General features: G+C 42.9%; 1 protein-coding gene across 5 annotated transcripts in view; it reads left to right on the forward strand.

Moving 5' to 3' along the window:
• The window catches only part of LOC147025782 (ATP-binding cassette sub-family C member 9-like), a 175,192-nt gene that overhangs the window by 51,353 nt on the left and 100,823 nt on the right, over window positions 1–23,016 (forward strand). For 4 of the 5 annotated variants that reach the window (XM_085880567.1, XM_085880568.1, XM_085880569.1 and 1 more), the window contains exons 10-13: window positions 2,590–2,724; window positions 2,812–2,974; window positions 10,977–11,033; window positions 12,062–12,102. In XM_085880567.1, coding sequence (XP_085736693.1) covers window positions 2,590–2,724; window positions 2,812–2,974; window positions 10,977–11,033; window positions 12,062–12,102 — 396 coding nt within the window. The remainder of the gene's footprint in view (window positions 1–2,589; window positions 2,725–2,811; window positions 2,975–10,976; window positions 11,034–12,061; window positions 12,103–23,016) is intronic. The other variant, XM_085880572.1, reaches the window with a different exon arrangement.

Genomic DNA, 23,016 nt, shown 5'->3' on the forward strand with positions numbered 1-23,016 from the left:
ATTCTATCAAGGTCTGAAGAAAGGGAAGAGGTTGCTGCTTGCCAACCTGAAGGATGAGGGATGTCACTGCAGAGGGTGAAGTCATCAGCAAAGAGATAAAGATGATTTTCCAGAGTCAGAAAAGTTGCTGAAAATGCACATTTTAAACCTGCTGTCTTGCCTTCAGCATTGTGTTGTTTTGAAATCGCTCCTCCTACAAGCTCATGTTTATGCTTTTTAAACTCCTGTTTGGAGTGTGACATGCTGGGTGGTGGGACACTGAGACTCCATCATCTGATCCTGCTTCACTTTGCAATATTCTAAAGTTAATTAGGATGAAAAACAGAGCAGTGTGACCCTTCTTGAATGCGAGCAGAAATATGAGCAGGACCACATGGTGGACTTGGAGTAATGGAGGCATTTGTAGTATAACCTCACAGATCAAGGATCAGTAGGCAGGGAAATTGGAGGTAAAAAAACAAAACAATGGTATTTGGCAGTAAGGTGAGTGGGTGAGTCGACATTTCCATTTCTCAGAAACCTCCTCCTAACTGGCTTCTCCATCTTGCTTGCCATGGCAGCATAGTTAGTTTTCTGCACCAATGTATTAACTTCTCAACACTTGCCCTTTCTTAAACTGTCCTCACTTGGTTGCCTGGCCACCACCCCCTGATTCCTCCAGGCAAGTCTGCCAGTTGTGGGAGTACAAAGTTCTCCAACATATCCAGAAAATTTGTGGAGTTGATAGTGGCTTTAGCAAAGTAGAATGGCCCAATGACTTGGTCAAGCATTAGGCCACACTACACATTAACTTTTTGGCTGTTGCACTCAAGTTCTTAGACCTCATCGAGATGCTCAGAGCCTCAAATCATGATCTTTTATCTGTTAAGCTTCCCCAAAACGTGGAAAGTTGACTCGTTTGAGAAGAGCACATGCCATCGGAATCGGTCGTCTTCATCTAAGCATTGCAAAATGTCCACTGCAAATGCCATGCGTTGTTTGCAGTCATCTGGCTTGAGTGTCTGCGCCAGCTGAATGTTGTAAGTGTACAGTTGCGTGTGCAACACTGCTCTTGAACGACTCACAGATGATTAATGTGTTCAACGTCCTCACCATTTGTGCTTGGCCGGCCTGCCCCCTTCCTCTGCAGGATGATACTGGTCTCTACAAACTTTTTGTGCCACTCACAAATCGTTTTTCTTGAATGTGGCTGCCTTCCAAAGGTGATTCTGAAGCCTCATTGAACCTGTGTAGCTGATTTGGTTTCAGTACATCAGGCAACACACGATGCTTTTTCTTGTGGGGACGCCATTTGCAGTAAATGTGACTTGTCACAGGAGACCACCTTGAAACGAAAAAGTCAACAAAACCATGAGAAATGTTCTTTCACATGCAGAAAACCGCATCGTGATATCCCATTTAATTTTTGCTTTATTATGCTTTGAATTTGGAAATTTAATTTGTGGACATCCTGTATGTATAGTAATATAAAATACCCTTGAATGATTAAGGTAAATATCTAACAGAAACAGAGTATTGATAAGGTTGAACTGCCTGATTGAATGGACTTTGGACATGGTTTATTTAATCTTGTGGAGCCATCGCTTGGAGATGTTCTGAGATGAAAGGGTCGAAACCCTGACAATGAACCATTCACCGCTGATCATCCGAAGGGTGATAGAATCGGTCAGTCAGTCAGTTACAAAGGCCAAATCATATATTTCATTGAGGTTGTTGAATTTTGGTTGAAAATTTAAGTTTGCTCTAAGAATAGGTGGTGGTTGTTTGAATTGTCTTGATTTGGTTGTTCAAGTTGTTGTTTGAACTTTTGGCTCTCTCAAAGTGCTGTCAAAGTGTAGTTCCGGATCGAGGTGAAGAAATTCTTGAGATTTCTCGTCTGCCTTTGCTATCAAAGCCTTCAATGTCACGACAGACATGCTGCATCCGCCTGTGTTTTCTATTTCACATCCTCAACTTCCAGATTCAGGATGTCTTTCTTATTGGAACAAACCAGACCTCAAAGATTTAAAATAACTCTTCTTAAATGTGCAATTTTTGGTTTTTGTGCAATTTTTGGTTTTTGTGCGTAATTTCAGTTTAAGCCAGACTTTTCGCACCAGTTAAAACATCCCCTTATTTGGACGTACATACATGAAGCCAAAACATGCGTACGTATTATGTGCATATAAAATACATCATGGTTATATATCTGGGATCATTCCAATTGCACTGGGCCATGGACTAACACCCAGGCCTGCCGATTTGCGTGGCGCATGATTTTTATTGGGGTGGAATTGGGTGTAAAGCAGGCGGTGGAGTCAAGGCAGCTGAAAACTGACCCATTTGTAATATGTTTTATTTTCTAAATCCAAAAAGAGCACAACTCGGTGAAAAATTGACGAAATGATCTGAAACTCGAACTTTTTCTGTAGCTTATCATAAGAGTCATGTACCAAGTTTCAGTTGAATATGTTAAAGGTATGGGGAAAAAAGTCTGAAAAATCACAGGTGTGACAGACAGACGGAGAGCAAACCTATAGTCCCCTCCGGTGAAACCGGTAAGGGACTAATAAGCAGTGATTGTATTTGTTCCTGTTGTTTCTCTTACAGATCATCATGGGTGTAATTTTACTTTACTGCCAGCTTGGGAATAGCGCACTCATTGGAGCCACGGTCATTGCGGTGCTGGCGCCGGCGCAGTACCTCATAGCTACCAAGCTCGCCGAGGTGCAGAAGTGCACCCTGGTGGGTACAACATCCATAATGTATTCGCATCGCACCTTGCTCTTTGCCTGTTGCATCACATATATGTATTGTTGGCACTCTGTACAGGAACACTCAAACGAACGCCTTATGAAGACCAGTGAGATGCTCAAAGGCATAAAGCTGCTGAAACTCTATGCCTGGGAGAACATCTTCTGTGCAAACATTGAGAAAATGAGGAACAAGGAGTTGAAGAGCCTAAAGACCTTTGCATTATACACAGCGCTCTCAAGTACGGAATATCGACGTCTACTCTGATGCTCACACTTCCAAATAATTCAATCATTTTACTTTTTGTCCAAACTAACAATAGTTGTACACACATTGTGAAGATTACACATCAGTGCCAACATGGCATAGGTAATGATGCAAGTACCACTGACAAGATCATCGTGCTTTGGGGCATTGGCTGTTGGGTCAATACCATCCATTTCCTTGGGTCAAAATCCATTTCCTGTTTTTTCTCCTGATGCCATTTAACTGTCCTTGATCATTATATTTGGTCATTAACATTACCATGATCTGTTGTATCCCTAAAACATAGAGGGTGGGGGGGGGCTTCATGGCTTCTACAAAGCTCCTGTCCCTGTGAAATGAAAATTCTGTATTATTCATGTTCTATCCCTCAACCGGAAATGGTTAATCTCATTTGCAATGACTCGTGGGGCCACCACAGTAGTTGTGGATGAATTCCAATGTAAATCATCGATTTAGCTCAAAAGTGAATGCATAGTGTAACCGAAGTGCTGAGCTGAAGGCATACTCTCTGTGAACTATCTGATCTCGAGCTTTTTCACCAGTTCAGTTGTAATAGTGGTGGTGGTACACACTCTTGACAGAGCTTTCGGCCATTCACAACAATACAGAAAACGTTTCAACACCAGAACCAATCCTGAACCAGTCGCCACTCCATCATGGGCTCAACGAAACGTATAATAGTCCTCTTCCATCTGCTTGGAAATCGGCCAACATCACTGCATTGCATAAAAAAGTTGCAAAAACGGATCACCTCAACAACAGACCAATTATTTTACGACCAATCATCAACAAGGTTATGAAATCCAAAATTGTAGTTGATATGAAATCATTCCTTTTTTCGAACGGCCTCACCTCAGGTCATCAATTCAGATTCAGACCAGGTCTCTCTACCTCGAACACGCTGCTCTTACCCTTTCAAAAATGGATGGAGGCCCTCATTGTCAGATGAGATCAGGACCATCTCTCTTGACATATCTTCAGCTTTCGCAACAGTCTGGCACCCCGTGTTGCTCTCCAATCTCTCTGCCTTTGGCATCCAAGGCCAACTTCAGCCATGGCTTACTGACTTCCTCTACTCGATGGAATCCTCTCATCTCCTCTCCCTGTCAAGAATGGTGCCACGAGGCAGTATTCTGGGTCCCGTCCTGTTCCTAATCTTCATACACGATCTCTATGACTCTCTAGAAAATCCTCTTTATCTATTTTCTGATGACTCCACCCTCTTCCATGACATCCCTCATCTTTCAGATAGGCAGGCAGCTGCCTCTTCCCTTTCTTCAGACCTTCATAGAATCACAAGCTGGTCTAACACATGGAATATGTCTTTTTATCCCGGCAAATCTCACACTCTCACGATTTCTCTCTGAAAGGACCGTCTGGCAAACCCTCCCATCCACTTTCTTAACAATGCTTTTGAAGAAGTTCAATCACTCAAACTTTTGGCTATCACAATGAGCTATGATCTTTCTTGGACAAACCACATTTATTAGTTGCCATTCAAAGCCATTCACTGACTGGGTATCCTCCATCATGCAAAGTCCTTCTTCGCACAACTGAACTCTTACCCACCAACAAGGCCTTCATCCTCAGTTTGATGGGGGTATTGCTCTCCCCTCTGGGCTGGCACCCCTGCCTCACACCTTCCTCATATTGATGCCAAGGAAACCAAGGCCTTCAAGATCTTTGGAACCTCCCATGATGAAGCTGAGTCTATTGGCCGATCTCTTTCACAGCACAGACAGGTCAGTGGTCTCTCTGTCTTCTACCATCACCCTTCCAGTCTTGCACCCTCTGCTCTCTCTTTGTCTTGTCCTCTACCACCCCTGACTCCCAGGTTTATGCAGGGTGCACGCGGTCCACCAGCTCCCTGCTCTTTCTGGTTAAACTCCCCAAAATTCAGAATCGCTGCTCACGTCCATTCGTTAGACCAATCATTCCTCTTTTTGCCCCACCTCTGGAACCAACTTCCGCATTCTCTTCAATCTTTCTTCCCTCCAAGTATTCAAGACACTTGTTCACCACTCTCTGAGATCATCCCCCATCCAAAACTATAATCTCTTCTACCCCCATTAACACTTCCCGAGCCCATCTTTTTCCAAATTTCCAGTCTTTCCTTCGTGAGAGTTTGCTTCTGTCTTCACTCGGTCCACCCCGTGTGTCGTCGTCTATCCTTCATTCTTTGCCACATCCCTTATTTGTCCAAATCTCCCGACATTTTGTCCCTCAATCCCACTGCTGGTGTGTTTCCCCTCTCTCTTTATGCTGTTCCTTTTGTTCTGTTACATCCTGATGCATGATATATTCTTGCTCCTCCACAAGCCTCGACTTTGTATCCCAAAAAAGTGGCAACTCTGCCAATACCCTCAATGTACATTGAAGAAGGCCTTCATCCTGCAATATATAAAATAGGTTGATGTGAATGAGTGACTATTGCAGCAGACCTGGCCTTTCCCCAAAGGACCAAACAGATCTCGCTGGAGATTAACTCCTCGGATACTGAGCATATGCATTCTGTGCACATGTGGTAAGCCGTTGTGCGGAAGTTTTCCAATTAACTGAGTTGCATTTCCCCATTTGATAATTCCATCACACTGTATAGCCTGATTGTTAGTCCAAAACCACACTGATATTGCTCAACAAAAGGTAATTTAATAACTGGAAGGGCACTCGGTAGAGCACATACCTCCACCAGGCTGATTCGTTTAAGTTTTGTATCCCACTGATAGGTCGGATCAGGATTTGGACCTGAACCAAAATTTAATCAGCTTGTTCTTGTCACTTAACCAACTCATCCACCAAGTTTCGTCCAAATCCGTCCCTAACTTTTTGAGATATCATGCTATATACGAGTATATGTTTTATCCAAATCTCTCAATGGTGCCGAATCACTTTAAATATTCTAGTAGTCTGATCGGGATCCGGATGTTCACCAAAATCTAATTAATTTGTCCTTGCCACGCACCCAACCTGCCCACCAAATTTAATCCGAGTCTGTGCACAACTTTTTAAGATATCCTGCACACAAACAGACAGGTGGAAAACATAACCTCCTTCCACCTTTGGTGGGTGGAGGTAATAATAGTGTGGGGAACATAATAGAGTAAATAATTAGGTGAAGAAAGGACAGACACGATGCATGACAGAACTGCTTGCTTTTGACAGAAACTCAATGTTTATTTTAACTTAATCTTGAACACACCAGACTTGTACAGGAATAACACGAGACAAGGAAAAAATAGACAGATGGGGAGGTAGAGATTGCGGGAGGCTTCCCTCGGGCACTGAAAGGAACAGTGTGAGCATGCTGATGTGGCTCTGCGACTCGTGTCGACAGTCATGCTGCGCTCGTTCAGCGGCTGGCACCATCACTGGCACTGCGGCTCACCAACTCCAACTCCAATAAGCGACTGGCCTCATGACTGCCTTCCACTCTTTCTCGCAGCTCACTTGACTTCATTCAGCTCCCACTGACTCCCCAAAAGGAACTGATGTGGAACGCTCTGGCGGCAGCTTTTATTAACCTCATGCTTGTTGTAACCACTGGTCTTTCATTGGACGCACTGTCCGTTACATCATGGTCCCTGGGCATGCAGCATCGGACATCCTAACACCGCGCGTCACCCACCCCTCTTCCTTGGCGCCATTGCACAGAGAGCACGTGGTGGGAGGCGGTGGGGGGGGGTGGAAATTAAGTAACATGGGGTTGAAGGGGAAGAAGATACACACAGGGTTTCTGCGTTGATAGGCTCTCCCTGTACACATGATCCTGACAGCTGTTAATCAGAGTATTACAAAATGACGTACTCTTACATTGAAGATGGCATAAGTAACGAATTACGGAGGAACAACTTGAGGTTGAGGAATAATTTCATTTCTTTTCATTGTTATATTTTGAACACGGATCGGAACATTAATTGTAAAACAAACCTGTAATGTTGCAGGACTTTGGCTCTGAATTTGTCCTGATCGCACATGCGCGGAGAAGAGTGAGATAATTATTTCACTCTCTCTGCCTGTCTGGACATCAAACAAACTTGAAAATTATTCCAAACAGGAAACTTACTGTTTTTAGGGATGTCACAAGGAACACAAACAACAGGCACGAATAACTCATGTAACATGCTATATAAGGTGGTGTAATAGCTACTGCGTCAACGCTGGTAAACTTCCGGAATTATTAAAAAAATATTTTACAACCTTTAATATCTTTATTCTATTTAAATTTAATTATACACTCAAACACTCTCGAACACAAGTCACCTTCTTATTGATTCCAAAAACCTCCAGTTTTGTAGTACTTGGACATGTTATATAAAGTGGTGTGTAAGTGATTAAACATCACTAAACTACGAGAATATTTTTTTTATATATACGATCTTTAAAATCATTGTTTTATTTCAATTGAAATATATGCTTAAACACCGTGCGGGGTAAGGTGTTTGAAGAACTCTTTAGTACCTCTTTGAGGCATACGCGTGCTTTTATGAGCCATCTTCAGCTCTCTGCCTGGAGCGTTCTCTCGAGTACCTGCTTTCCTCTCTCATGTACCGTTCTCTCTCTCCTTTCTGTAATTCTGTTACACTCTCCACCCGTCGGCTTTTATTACGTTGCGACCGTGTGTGGCCGTGTGCTCATTGGCTCACCGCTCAGCCTCTCATTGGTTCGAGCTGATTCTGCAGCTTTGAGGGGCTTCAAGGGATTTTTTATTCCCAGGCTTATCTCTTACCTTTATGCACAGTCACAAGGCTTAATCAATCAACATGAAACTTCACATCAATGATCTCGTAGTGACGGGGAATACATGTTTTCAATTTAGACTTGATTGGACACATACATGAACTTCATCGGTCTGGCAGCCAGAATCATTTCATATTTTAGATCTGGGTTATTTTACAAAAAATTTTTTTTTTTGAATAATACTCACTTGGCTGTGCCTGGATGGGTTTGAGGGTAGAGAAGTAGCAGCTGAAATGTGAATCCTATTCAGGTTCCTTCTGATGACTTAATCTTTGCTTTTTCCTTGTTTGGGTTCCTTCTGATTACTCCAATGCGGGGCTGTACCGATTTGGTCTTCCATTTGATTTGAATTGAATTTCTATTAATCCCATTGAAGAACAATAAACATCATGGGTAAAGGTCAAGTGTCTGATCAAAGCAGGATGCCTTGGTACCCAGTCATCACCACCAGCAGTTATAAAATGGTAGTTTTACTAATGTCTCTTATTACCTGAAGGTGAAGGAGGTTATGTTTTCACCGCTTTCAGTCCTTGTTACTTACGAAATCTTTAGATTTCGTAAGTATATTGATGACTTCCGTCTTCTGTTTGTGTGTTTGTTTGTGTGTGTGTTCGTTGAGTCACGTAAAGGTTTTGCATGTGCGCGCTGATGGTGTTTTCGATAAAGATGGTCTTTAAAAGTCATTTTTTATCCCAATAAAGGTTATCATCGCATGCCTGACCCGTCGCATGCAAAAGCGACGTCGCATGCAAAAATCCGTCGGATTATGTAAAGATTGTTGGTGGATGGCCGAATATTACGGTTTTGTGACTTTGGTAAAATAATATTAAATAATTGCGTGGAGAAATGGAGATTTTTGCTTCGGTCGACGTTACGATTTTTGATGGTTTGGTACAGAATCATCATAGAAACTTCTGGTTTGTGTCGCCACCTTCTCTAGAGACAGCTTTTATTAGACAAGGTCAGAGGTCAAGTTGATGATTTCGTAAGTACCAGTCTATGACTGCTTGTTACTTACGAAATATAAAGAATTCGTAAGTTTATTGATCACTTCCGTCATCTGTTTGTGTGTTTGTTTGTGTGTGTTTGTTTGTTTGTTGGCACGATAACTCGAGAACGGAAGAAGCTACCAATGTCAAATAACACCACGTGATTCAGGAGGGTGATGGCTAGCGCTGCTTAGATTTTGGTCAAAATCGGTCAAAGATCAAGGTCACAGTGAGGTCAAACATTCGATTTTTGATGGATTGGTACAGAATCATCGTAGAAACTTCTGGTTTGCGTCGCTACCTTCTCAAGACACAGCTTTTATTTGACAAGGTCAGAGGTCAAGTTGACGATTTCGTAAGTACCAGTCTTTGACTACGTGTGTGTGTGTGTGTGTGTGTGTGTGTGTGTGTGTGTGTGTGTGTGTGTGTGTGTGTGTGTGTGTGTGTGTGTGTGTGTGTGTGTGTGTTTGTGTGTTTGTTTGTAGGCACGATAACTCGAGAACGGAAGAAACTACCAGTGTCAAATTACACCACGTGATTCAGGAGGGTGATGGCGAGCGCTGATTAGATTTTGGTCAAAATCGGTCAAAGGTCAAGGTCACAGTGAGGTCAAACATAATTCCGTAAATTAATGTGGAGAAATGGAGTATTTTTGCTTCGGTCGATGTTACGAGTTCGTTTTAACTTCGATTTTAATTTTGTCTTCAGTTTTTGCGATCGCTTCGGACGCTTCACACTCGGTTGTCGAAATTCCTGGAAAAATCGGATGTTTTGGAGACGTTTTAAGATTGTATAAAAAATATTTCACTCGCCGCGTCACGGCTCGTCATGTGGTGCAGCGCGCTCGAGCAGAGGCATGGTTGAGTCACTTCAAGGTTTTCCGTGTGTGCGCTGACGGTGTTTTCAATAAAGATGGTGTTCAAAAGTCTTTTTTTTTATCCCAATAAAGGTTATCGTCGCATGCCTGACTCGCTAAGCCGTCGGATTATGTAAAGATTGTTGGTGGATGTCCGAATATTACGGTTTTGTGACTTTGGTAAAATAATATTAAATAATTGCGTGGAGAAATGGAGATTTTTGCTTTGGTCGATGTTATGATTTTTGATGGTTTGGTACAGAATCATCGTAGAAACTTCTGGTTTGCGTCGCTACCTTCTCCAGAGACAGCTTTTATTAGACAAGGTGAGAGGTCAAGTTGATGATTTCGTAAGTACCAGTCTATGACTGCTTGTTACTTATGAAATCTTTAGATTATGTAAGTATATTGATGACTTCCGTCCTCTGTTTCTGTGTTTGTTTGTTTGTGTGTGTGTTTGTTTGGAGGCATGATAACTCGAGAACGGAAGAAGCTATCAATGTCAAATTACACCACGTGATTCAGGAGGGTGATGGCTCGCGCTGATTAGATTTTGGTCAAAATCGGTCAAAGGTCAAGGTCACAGTGAGGTCAAACATCCAAAACATGATAACTCGAGAACGGAAGAAGCTACCAATGTCAAATTACACCACGTGATTCAGGAGGGTGATGGCTTGCGCTGATTAGATTTTGGTAAAAATCGGTCAAAGGTCAAGGTCAAAGTGAGGTCAAACATTAGATTTGTCACAGTGAAGTCAAACATAATTCCGTAAATTCATGCGGAGAAATGGAGTATTTTTGCTTCGGTCGACGTTACGAGTTCGTTTTAACTTCGATTTTAATTTTGTCTTCGGTTTTTTGATCGCTTAGGACGCTTACCACTCGGTTGTCGAAATTCTGGTAAAAATCGGATGTTTTGGAGACGTTTTAAGATTGTATAAAAAATATTTCACTCGCCGCGTCACGGCTCGTCACGTGGTGCAGTGCGTTCGAGCAGACACGTCGTTGAGTCACGTAAAGGTTTTGCGTGTGCGCGCTAACGGTGTTTTCGATAAAGATGGTGTTTAAAAGTCATTTTTTTATCCCAATAAAGGTTATCGTCGCATGCCTCACTCGCTGAGCCGTCGGATTATGTAAAGATTGTTGGTGGATGGCTGAATATTACGGTTTTGTGACTTTGATAAAATAATATTAAATAATTGCGTGGAGAAATGGAGATTTTTGCTTCGGTCGACGTTACGATTTTTGATGGTTTGGTACAGAATCATTGTAGACACTTATGGTTTGCGTCACTACCTTCTCTAAAGACAGCTTTTATTAGACAAGGTCAGAGGTCAAGTTGACGATTTCATAAGTACCGGTCTCTGACTACTTGTTTGTTTGTTTGTGTGCAGGATATCTCAAAAAGTTGTTGGATTCGGACGAAACTTGGTGTCCAGGTTGGGTGTGTGGTAAGGACAAATTGATTCGATTTTGGTGAAGACCCGAGTCCGGATCTGGATCTGAGAATCATTAAATTTACAGTGATTCTTCACCATTGAGAGATCGGGCCAAAACCGATATAGTACTGTAGAGCATGATTTTTAAAAAATGCCATGGGCCCGATATGTTCTCGTGGATCAGGTATTACATGGTGGAGGTATGTGCTCGACCGAGTGCCCTTCCAGTTAATTATGTTACGCACCAGTACAGAAACACCACACAAAACTACACAAACACCACACAAGACAAGTCCTTGCGAGGATCTGCAATCTCTGATTGCTCTTTTTATTGGTTGACTTTGTAATTGATCTCTTTCTTCAGGTAGTTTACCATCTGAATAACAGTCTGGTCGGCAGTCACCTCTCATGACACTGGCTAGATGGTAAAATTGAATGCAGCAATGGCTAAAACGTCCCTCGTTTATCATGGCAGCTCATGCGACACAGATGCAAGGTCATTTTGAGGAATACTGCAGAGATATGTTTGGAGAAATTACATCATGTTCATCATGATGAACACAATTAGGACGCCAACACTGAGAGTTGAAAAGGTCAATTTCAAAGAGGCTTATCGGTCATTACCAAAGTTATTTACTGTGAGCAGAGTAAATTTTGTGATGGTATATGCTTGCACATTTTACATACGTGTTCTTGCTACTTTGGCTAAGCTGTGCTGCACAAGGACATCCAAAAGCCGTTCACTTTGACAGCTGAACAAGAGGAGTCTTCACTTGGGGCCAAATCCACCGTAGCGAAGTAACGATCACTTTTGCCCTATCTGTCTTTCTCAATAATGTCACCTTTTCATCATCTGTTCATTGTGTTTGTATGTATAACACTAATTGTCTCTCTCTCTCTCTCTCTCTCTCTCTCTCTCTCTCTCTCTCTCTCTCTCTCTCTCTCTCTCTCTCTCTCTCTCTCTCTCTCTCTCTCTCTCTCTCTCTCTCTCTCTCTCTCTCTCTCTCTCTCCCTCTCTCTAACATTTGTCCCTTTTTTAGTATTCCTGAATGCAGCCATTCCCATTGCAGCTGTTTTGACTGTAAGTATTTTACATCTTATGAAACATTACTGTGTGGCTCATGATATGGTTTTGCCTCGAATGGCCCTGGCGAGGTCATGCAGCTTGTGTTAGGCCGTTCTGACTCGCCTACGTGTCAGGCCGCAACAAACTTACAGGGAAGGAAGAATGTGAAGGCAAAGAATGCATAACAGATCACCATACTGCCGTTTGAAGTTTGTGTTGTTGAGGAAATAGTTGATTCTGTTATGGCTTTTATCGTCTGTGCCCTTCACTTGCCTGTAAACAGCTTGGGGGGCACGTAGATGATCCGCGGTCTATTTAACTGTTTTTTTCGTTCAATCTGTGGTCATAAGAGCAAAAGAGTAAAACGAGGGAGCTGAGATAGGGGGGAGGGGTGTGTGCGTGTTATGTGACGATCTCCAACGCGCCATACTCTGAGCAAGAGCATCAATGTTGCCAAAGTACTCTTGACAAGGGTTATATTGTATGGTTTTCCGTTGCCTTCGCATCAGTCAGTCAGTCCAGGCAGGAATTTGGAATTTGTTCAGAGTGCTGGTGATATCTCACCGACTCTTCATGAAAGACATCATGGAATGTTTAATGTCCACCAATGGCCGGTGCTGGCAGACGGGTCCTCCGTCTTAACGTCCACCCAATGGATGACGCTCGCATTGCTGTATCGCTCTGCATGCAGTTTCTATCTTGGCTGAGAGTGTAACTCAGACTAGACAGTTTTTGTTTCGTGATACACGATACAGTATTGAATTGTCCACTTTGTGATAAATTAAACTCCATAAGGTGCATGCTTTATTATTATTTTTTGAATTCAGCACTTTAATCTCTTGTGATAAAACTGATGGCATAACTCCAATGGTTCTACTGGTGGCTGCTATCCACACCCCTAATTTTCTGCACTCAGCAAAAAATTTAATTAATTAAGAGGTATCTTTCATCCTTTCACCCTGACACAGTTGTCAAGGTGAAAGGGTGAAGGATACCTTTTAATTAATTATTCTGCCATTATGAGGAGCTGAAAAGTGCTTTGGCGTGACTAAAAGCGAATTGTATAGGGTGAGTGAGGTTCAATTACTCATTGTTGATGAGGGACAAAGGGTTACTAATTCCTGGCTGTAAGCAGGAGTCCTCACTCAGGGAAGTAAAGCTTCTCATGTTGTAAGTGTATACACCTGGATTTGTACCTGTTTGCCCTTAGTTTTTCTGCTTTGTACTTTATTTTTTTTTTTTTTTAACCACTCATCGGCTTTTTTTTTTGGCAGTTGTTGGATGAGAATACTGCATCGTAACACTGCCAAAAATCTTTCTTTTTTCTTATAAGAAAATCCTTTTTTAAAATGTTTTCTTGAAACAAGAAAACCATGAGAACATTTTTTTCTCACTGCAAGGATTTATTTATTTATTTTAATGGTTTTCATGTTTTAAGAAAACTTTTCTTATATCAAGAAAATATTTTCTTATGAAGAAAATTATTTTGCCAGTCAAGAATCGAGATAACGCAAATGCACGACTCATCTTCAATTTTGTTCAGCTTCGTTTTAAACTGTGAGGTGTGAGAGTTCCATATATATATATATATATATATATATATATATATATATATATATATATATATATATATATATATATATATATATATATATATATATATATAAACATAAACCCATGCATCTCAAAAGCCAATTCAACATGGATCTATCGTTCATGAAAATTTCTTTGTTGTTTAATCCCTGACCTCCTGCTTTCAGAATGGCTAAATTGAAAACGATGTCATGAAAAGGAATCGTCTCCATGTTACTGAGAAAAAAAAAATCACAACTTTGCCACCAATCACCCCTTCTGTCTCATTAATTCCTTTTCCATTCCCTCTGTGCTTTCCCCTTGCTTACATCATTAAATTAGATGACCTCATAATTATGGCAGGGGTTGGGTTGGGGGAGTGGGGGAACAAGACGAGTTCAGCTGTGGATTTGCTAAGCTTGTTTTATCTGTGAATCTTATAGGTCACCTGCGGTTCTTATCATCTTCATTTGGTTACGTTTACCTGAGGCTCATGGCGGAGCTTGTATCTAAATTGCATGTTGGACAAAGCAATTCGTCGACATCATTGCACTTTTGCATTAATTACAAGGACATGGGCGGACATCAATGTTCCGCATTTTCGAAAATAAAATACCTTGGGCGCATATTTTTTTCATCCCCCTCCTGGGAAGAGCACTTATTAGAAGGAACATCTTGTACATGTGGTGGTTTTTAATTTTTACATCTTTTACATCGAACTTTCATTTTTCTTCACACAATGAAGTAACTTATCACATTCGCGCGCCGTATTTTTAAGCGTATAAGTTGATACTTTTTTCCCCGAAAGTCGCAGCCGCGACTTGTACTCAGAATCGACTTATCTGTAGTTTATGACATTGAATTGCATAAATGAAAAAAAAAATTGTACACAGGTATCCCCCACTTAATGAAGGAGTTAAGTACCTTTTTAACCCCTCGTTATGCAAACCTTCGTTATGAGGGAGCTCCTTTTCCTTTATTTCCTTTGGGAGAATTGCACTCATTTCCTATCCGTAATATTTCAGTCTGGAAGCAAAGCCATATGCTTGGTATAACGATAGTTTTAGTGACATAATGTTATTATTTACCTAATAATGAGACGGCAACATAATTATAATAAAGTTAACCTAGTTGTAACACTTACCAAAACGATCTTGAGTCCAAGTTTCCGTACAAGAAGGCAGGCGGCAGCGGAAGGTGGTGGAGGAGATGGTTGTTTTTTTTTTTTAAACCTTTTCATTCTGAAAAGTTAAATATTTGCAAGCCTTCTGAAAAGTTAATCACCCCATTGAAAAGTTAATCAGTGAAAAAAATGGATGGACTTATCATCCCCACTGAAGTGACATTTCACAATCACCATGACACTGTGACGGCTCCTTCATTGTCACGAATGAAGACCTTCGTTAAGCGATGAATAGCCCATTCGTTAGAGGGAACCTTCACTCTGTGAACCTTTGTTAAGTGGGGGATACCTGTAATTGTTCATTTAAAGCACTACAGCAAGTTTCTACTTGAGGTCATGGATGCATTCTTAGAAAGTGCGACATTAAGCAAAACAAAGTTGAGCAGACGAGTTATTCCCATAGACGTATCGTTGTAATGGCGGATGCGTTCCCAGGGCAGATTTTCGATCACCTAGCGTAACTTTAACGCACCAAGCTACATATTAGAGACAAATATTAAATAAATGAAGAACACAAATTAAATACACAAATGCACAATTAAATGAACAGTTACAGTGGTACTCACCAAAATGTAGGGCCGAGATTGCTTGTTGGGACGGAAATGTGCGGATGTGGGGTAGAAGGGTTACAGGGTGGATCTCGTGTCTCAGACGTGCCTTGTGTCTTGTGCCTTGACATCTCAGACGTGTCTCAGATGCTTGTTTGTGTCTTGGATAGACTGCTCAAATAATTTGTAGGCTTTAAGAGCAAAAATAAGGTAAGCCCAGAGCAATATGGCTGTCCCCTCACCTTGATCAGGCTTTTGGGTGAGCCGCTTGCTGATTCTGGAATCGAGGAACCTCCATTTGAGCTATGAAACGGCTGCGCAGTGAATCCGGAATCGAGGAATCTCCAATTGGGCAATCAAACAGCCACGTGGTTAATCCTGATCAGACAAGTCATCACTGAGGTACTGCGAGATGGCACGTTCGTAGCGCCGGGGAAATATGAATATTTGTACAAACACTAATCTTGTGTTGAGAAGAACAAAAGTACTTAAAAATTTCAACTTTAAATTGTTGTACACTGCACTGTGCATAAATAATCCTCTGGAATGTTTGCCGATTGGGTGAGTAATTCAACATGAATCCTCTCATTGACATATGCGATATTATCCAATCAATATGTGAAATGTGTTCAGGATTGGCGAAAAGCGAAGCGTACATGGCAGGCTACCAAGAAAACCAAAAAGGGTAATCACGGCTACAAAGTAATCAGTAATTGAAAGAATATGCGCAAAACGGCTCATTAATACTCATGATGCTGGAAGTACTGTTGGCTGCGATTACTGTTGTGACAGTCGAGGACAAATTAACACGTCTATTGTTCCGACTGAGGTTTTGTGAACCACCGTAGTTGATTTTGTTTCATCTTGTATTCTAAATCGACTTGTCCATGAATGAAGGAAACAAAAATGGGTAAATTAGCCAATTCGACTTGTACTCCACATCGACTTGTAAGCCCAAGAATACGGTACATGCCACGTTACATTAACTCAATGGAGTCATCGCTGTCATACATTGGCTAATTAGTCACAACACTTTCAATGGACCCTTCCTACAAATCGATGTTTTTGGTGAACTTTTCCATCGCTTCCTTCAAGATGGCGCAACCCTCTGGAAAGCTCAACGAGTGGAGAGAATATAACTCGACTCAGCTCAATGAATGCAGAACATCACACACATGACCGTCTTGCTTAGTTTTATGTACCAGAAACATCTGCTCCCTTTGTGGGCAGCCTAGGGACGATAGTGAGGCAAATATATTTTGTGCCATGGCTAATAAGTAATAATCCCCCCTGTCTGCAGCAGGGGTGAGTAAACCATTTGCACTGTGGCACGTATACAGGTGAAATTGGGGGGCGTGGAGGGGAGGTTTATTTGTTCCCGTGACATGACCCTTGGTACTACCAACACGTATGCAAAATTTGGTGGATATCGGCCCAGCCATGTTTTATGTTTTTTCTGTGATTTTCAGACGTACGCAAACATACAGAGAAATGCCTTATTTACTGTAGTAGGATGACGAGCCAGGCCTACCCATTGCTTCGCTGATAGTGTTGAAAGGACAGGATGCTGCCCTTCACAAACACATTGTTTATCGACCTGTGAATCTCAGTGAGAATAACAAATGAAGTGAAACATGAAAAAGGATCTTTTATAATATGTTGTTGTTGCTGTCGGCGTGGCTTTGGTTGTTGTTGCCTGTGTGCTGCTTCCACGTTCATCATTCTTTATTCTAAAGGGTCCCTGCTGTTTTACAATAGTAAAAATGGCATCGTTGAAACCGCGACATTAAGCTCCAAATCCTGCTTCTTCGTCCTCTTCCCTCTCAGAAAGCTTTCGAAAAAGGCATTTTTGTGATTAAACGGAAACAAATTTTTGTTCCAAGTAAATCAATTACATACGTGCTTCCAACCCAGTAAATGGTTCATTTGCTTTGCAACAGTATCATTTTTATGATTCTATGACAGCAGGAAGCCATTAGATTAAAGCAAGATGGACGCACTGACGCTGCTCCTTTTAGTATTCGATACACGTATTACAAGGGTTTAAATTGTATGGCAAAGTTTTTTTTTTGGTTTGACCCCAATAACCGCTTTGGGACGTTGATTGGAGGGGGGGGAGGAATTACATTACAAGGGCAAAATACAAATGGACACACCAACACAGTAGAGATGATTTCAACATGAATCACCCCAACACTCTCAGCCATCACTTCAGATGGGAACACTAAACAGGCCAACATGAAGTACAGTTTATAATAAAATCTTTTGGTGAAAAGCAGAAGTAATAAGAAATGGATACATCACTTTTTACCCACTATGTCCTTCGTTGATCTTGGTGAAAGCGAAATCGCAGCTCTGGATGTTGTTGAAAAGCTTTTCTGAAACTATTCTATTTATGAAATGCCTGCGTGGCCAAAAAAATGCTCATAGGTGGAGGCTTCAATGGTGAGACCTCCATGGTCAATCGGTCAGAAAACCGTGAAATTGAACATGTGGCTGAAAGCCTGTTCTGCACGGACAGCTGGGTTGCAAGCTGGCTCGATGTGAATTGAAATTGTACTTTGACTTGAACGTGGAACTGTGTGCTGTTCTTGTTTTAAAATTGTAAATACAGTGCAGTAAATCAAACGAGGATTTCAAAAAGGCAAGAACAGGCAGTTTTGTAAATTTACACATGCATTGAATACAACCGAATCAGTTGTCGTTCAGATGAAACGTGCAAGCTACTTGCTCAATTTATTTCTCGTGCAGAAGCTACTGCGGAGACAGCGACCACACTCTAAGATAGCAAGCAGTGTAACCTGGTGTCAAGGATCTTCCAAGAAGACCAGACCACTTTTTTTTCTTGTTTTTTGTATACCTTGTCGAGACTCGTATGAGAGCTAACACACAACGCACATTAGTCCGGCAGATATGTGAAAAAAATGTGCCTTTAGTGATACAAGCATGAAATTTGGCACACTGCTAGGGCAGTATCTTACAAAGATTTTTGGATATAGGGACATTCCAGATTCTTCCCAGAGCCAAAATGGCGGCCATTTTACAAAATAGCCGATTTTGTGTTGTACAAGGAGGATACATGTGGATACAACTATATTTAAGAAGCATACCAGTGGTTTTATTTAACTAAATATAGATTCCAGCAAATAAGAAATCGCAAATAAAGGTGACAAAGCGGTGAATAAACAATTTATTTGGTCATTTTTTGGTGCATTTTTACACTTTTGGACGGTTTTCTACAACAAACTCTTCAAAAAACTGTTATCAAGCACCATGGAATGACTGTTGTTCATTTAACACTCTTGAACTCAGAGGAAGTGCTTCTGTTTGATCCTAACATCAACTTACAGAGTCAAAATTATACAGTGGAACCTCTAGATCCAGGTAACAGAGTCTACTATGATGCATGGATACATGTTACATAATTATCATCTGTGATCTCTCTTGTCCCAGTTCTACTCTCTTGTACACTCCCCACCACAGTGACATAGAGCTGTGCACTGGAGTGCAGCCTTGACACACTTGCACTGTCCTCTGCCTCCCTTTTTGCAGCCACACCTTAGTAGTTGCCGACATGCCTCAGTTGCCTCTGGGAGGGTTGTCCAGTATATGTCCCAGCCATTATCGGTGTGAACCCACCCCCAGTCACTGGGCGATGGGAGCTCTGGTGTGGACACCATCATCTGGCCCCAACAGTAGCCGGCTTGGTAGGTAGCTCTCTTGATGTGCTGTTTCAGGGCTTCACGAATTGGTGGGAGAGCATCTATTGATCTGCCATTCTGGGTGAACAGATGCTTGCGACACTCATCGACATGTTCCTGGCTACTGGTGCGATCATAGAGCACAACAACAAAACGCTCCAGTGCATCCATGTGGTCATCTACGGCTGAAGAAGTTGGCATGGCAGCCAAGGCACAGAATGCTGCAGTGACATCAGTGACCTCATCACAGGCTTTCCAGGTTTCCCATGCTTTTTTCTTCCCCCTGCCTCCGAAGCTTGAAACGGTGTCGCATCCAGTGAGGGCATGGAAGAATGGCAAACCTCGACACTTGTTAGGTCCCAGTGCCACAGACATCTCGTGAGCTGCCAAGAACCTGAAGTTCTTTCCTGTGCCAAAAGCAACCCAGAGCTCATCAATGTCCAGACATCCAGCTGCTGTCACCGCAAGGACCACGACATCAGTGTCTACTGTACGGATCGACACTTTGCTGTATCCCTGCCTCACAGCGTCTTCAGCATGGAGTAGCATTCTTGTGTCAGCCTCTTCATGGCTACAAGGGGCAAGACCAGCAACATCTCGGGCCTGCGTACAAACCACATCTTTGTGGTGGGTGCTGATGACTTGTTTGTCTGTGTCTGTTGTTGCTACTCTGGTGGCTAGGAAGTCAAACAACTCCATCTTGTTCTCATCTGTGCGAAGAAAGGTCTGCCAGTTTCCAGGAATGGAACTAGATGGCTCGACTCGTCTCCTGATGCCTTTGCCTCGCTTCTTGCTAGTGTCTGCCTTCAAACTGTCTGTGAGGTATTCATCCCAGACAATATCCATCCTGCTCGTATGCTGCAGCTGAGATGTGATGTATGGCAAGAATACTTCTAATGCATACTCGTTGAAGGTCTTTGCTATGCCAGGTGGCAGCATACTGATGATCGCTGCACCATCAAGGATGATGACTTCAACTGCTGGACTAGCAGCAGCAGCAGCATTCTCCTGTGGAGGGACCAGATCTTCAAAGCAGCCAACCAGATCAGACTTTGTTCCAAGTCTCATCTTGCCCATGTGTGACAGTGCAGGGGGACATGCTTGGTTCTCATGTGCGAAGAACTCATCAAGATCTCCATCATGTATCTGGGACGCAATGAACAACCTGGAGAACAGGGAGCAGTCATTCTTCAGAGATGAAACTTGCAGCTGTGCTCTTGACCTCTCCCTGACTGGAGGTCGGCTGAAGAGAGGGAGGTTGTTTCTCTTGATTGGGTCGGTGATGGGCTTTGTCTGGTTGATAAGTCTCTCATGGACATAGGAGTCATGCGGTTCTTGTCCCAGCTTCTCGATCTGGCGTACAGTATTGATAACTGCTGGGTCTGCCAGGTCTCTGCTGTCTAGCACCAGGAGATCCTTGCTGTCATCACAAAATGGGTTGCCCATCTCCCCCATGACTTGAGTGAGTGAACACACATCTCTAATAAAGGCTACCTGTGTGTGCTTGGTCTGCTCGTGGTGTTTGAGAACAGCTTTCTTGGTCTCTAATGTGGCCTGGAACTCAGCGATCACTCTGGCCATCTCTGGACCAGACACCATCCAGCGGCGTAATGCAGCGGGATTCTCTGTCAGGCCTACAGCTCCTCCGTCACCCTTAACTAATGCGTTATTCTGCTCGTGGGCTCGTGGGAAATATTAATGGAGTCTAAGTTCCTTTCACCAAATTTGATTTTTGATCTATTTATATTTCCAGAAACAATATTCAGGTACCATTCACATGCATGATCATATTGCAGAGCTCTTGTTCCAGCCATGCATTATTGCGATGGTAAACTGTTATCTGTGCCCCTCATAGACCACCGTAGATGCATTTTTTCGTCAAATATGAAGTAGATAATGAAGCATGTGCATACTAGTTGATAATAATCATATTATACTCACTACATTGTGTTTTGCACCAAGCACATATGACTTTGCTGAACTTGTAGGCAGAATTTGTTATTCGTGGCAGCCATTTTGTAAAATGGCCACCATTTTGACCCGAGGGGTAATCTGGAATGTCCCTATATCCAAAATGTTTCCTAAGGGTATGCTATAACTGTGTACCAAATTTCATGCTTGTATCATCAAAGGCACAAAACTACCAGAATATTTCACATATCTGCCGGACTACATCAAGGGGGGCATGAGACAAGAGGGGTGGGAGTGGGAAGGACAAAACAGTGGGGGAACAGAGACATTAGGAGATCTGTGGAAGGGAGAGGGATGGGGTGGGGAACATGGGGAATACAAGATGGACATTACAGGGACTTTCAGGAAGGAAAGCAGGGAATTTGAAGGAGGTGGGCTTGGGTGGATTATCGGGGGAAGAAAAGATCGAGGATTTGGATGGGGGATGATAAGAGGTGGTGGTGAACAGCTGTTTTGAAGGCCTGGAGGGAAGAATGGGAATGAATCGAGTGAGGGAGTTTATTCCAAAGGCGGGACAAAGGAGGAATGAAAGAGTGAAGGTGAGCAGTGATTCGTGATTTTGGTAGTTTTACCAGAAGGGGGTTTTTGGCGGACGTTGAGAGCCCTGCGGAAATGTGGCGGAGAAAAATCGCAGAGAGAGCGGGGGGGGGCGAGGCTGGAGAGGAGACGGTAGAAGACAGAAAGACCACTGACAAACCTGCGGTGATTGAGTGAGAGGCCCAAAGACTCAGCCTCATTGCGAGAGATGCCAATGATCCGAAATGCCTTGGTTTCTACAGCGTGAAGTCAAGAAAGGTGGGAGGCAGGAACACCAACCAGTCCAGAGGGAAGAGCAGTACTCCATCAGGCTGCGGACAAAAGCTTTGTAAGTGGTCAGGAGCTCAGGTGGGCCGAGGAAGGACTTTGCACGAAGGAGGATTCCCAGTCGGCGACTGGCTTTGGAGGCGAGGTTTGAAATGTGGCTTTCCCAGGAAAGGTCATGGCAGATAGTGAGACCCAAGAGCTTGAAAGAAAGGACTTCTTCCAGAGGATTGTTGAGAAAGTGGATGGGGGGGGGGGTTTCTAAATGGTCCTTTCAAAGAGACAAGGTGAGAGTGAGATTTGTCAGGATGGAAAGACATGTTCCACGTGTTGGAACAGTTTGTGATTTTATCCAGATCTGCAGTGAGCGAAGAAGCTGCTGCTTGCCGGTCTGAGGGATGACCGATGGTACGGCAGAGGGTGGAGTCATCACCAAAGAGATATAGAGGATATTCCAGAGAGTCAGAGAGATCATTGATGAAAACCAGAAAAAGAACAGGGCCCAGAACGCTACCTTGAGGAACTCCAGCCTGGACAGGAAGGGGGGATGAAAGAACTCCATTTAGGGCCACACGGTGACTGTGACAGGAGAGGAAGTCTGCGGGCCATGAGTGGAGATGGCCTTGGATACCATAGGAAGAGAGTTTGGTGAGTAGGACAGGGTGCCAGACTGTGTCAAAAGCACGTGATATGTCCAGGGATACGGCTCAGATTTCCTGTCTGGCATTGAGGGCCTCCATCCATTGTTGGGAGAGTAGAAGCAGCATATCCAGGGTAGAGTGACCTGCTCTGAAACCAAATTGATGATCAGAAATCAAGCCATTGGAGAAGAGGAAGGATTTGATGTCTGAAGCGATGATGGATTCCATAACCTTGCTGATGATTGGGAGAAGGCTGATTGGTCTGTAGTTGCAGGGATCTATTTTTGCACCTTTTTGTGCAGGGCAGTGATGTTTGCTGTTTTCCAAGCAGATGGCAGATGACCTTGACCAAATCAGAGGGTGAATAGAACAGAGAGAGGGTGAGCAAGAGCAGAAGAGCAGGCTTTGAGGACACGTGGGCTGATGCCGTCTGGACCGTTTGCAGAATCTGAGTCGAGGTTTGACAGCAAGCTCTCCACTTTGTCTCGAGAAAAGGACACAGAGTCCAGGGA

The sequence above is a fragment of the Eptatretus burgeri genome, chromosome 5 (genome assembly GCF_056783735.1).
Source record: "Eptatretus burgeri isolate ZD-2024b chromosome 5, Ebu_testis_v1, whole genome shotgun sequence".
Classification (NCBI taxonomy): Eukaryota; Metazoa; Chordata; class Myxini; order Myxiniformes; family Myxinidae; genus Eptatretus; species Eptatretus burgeri.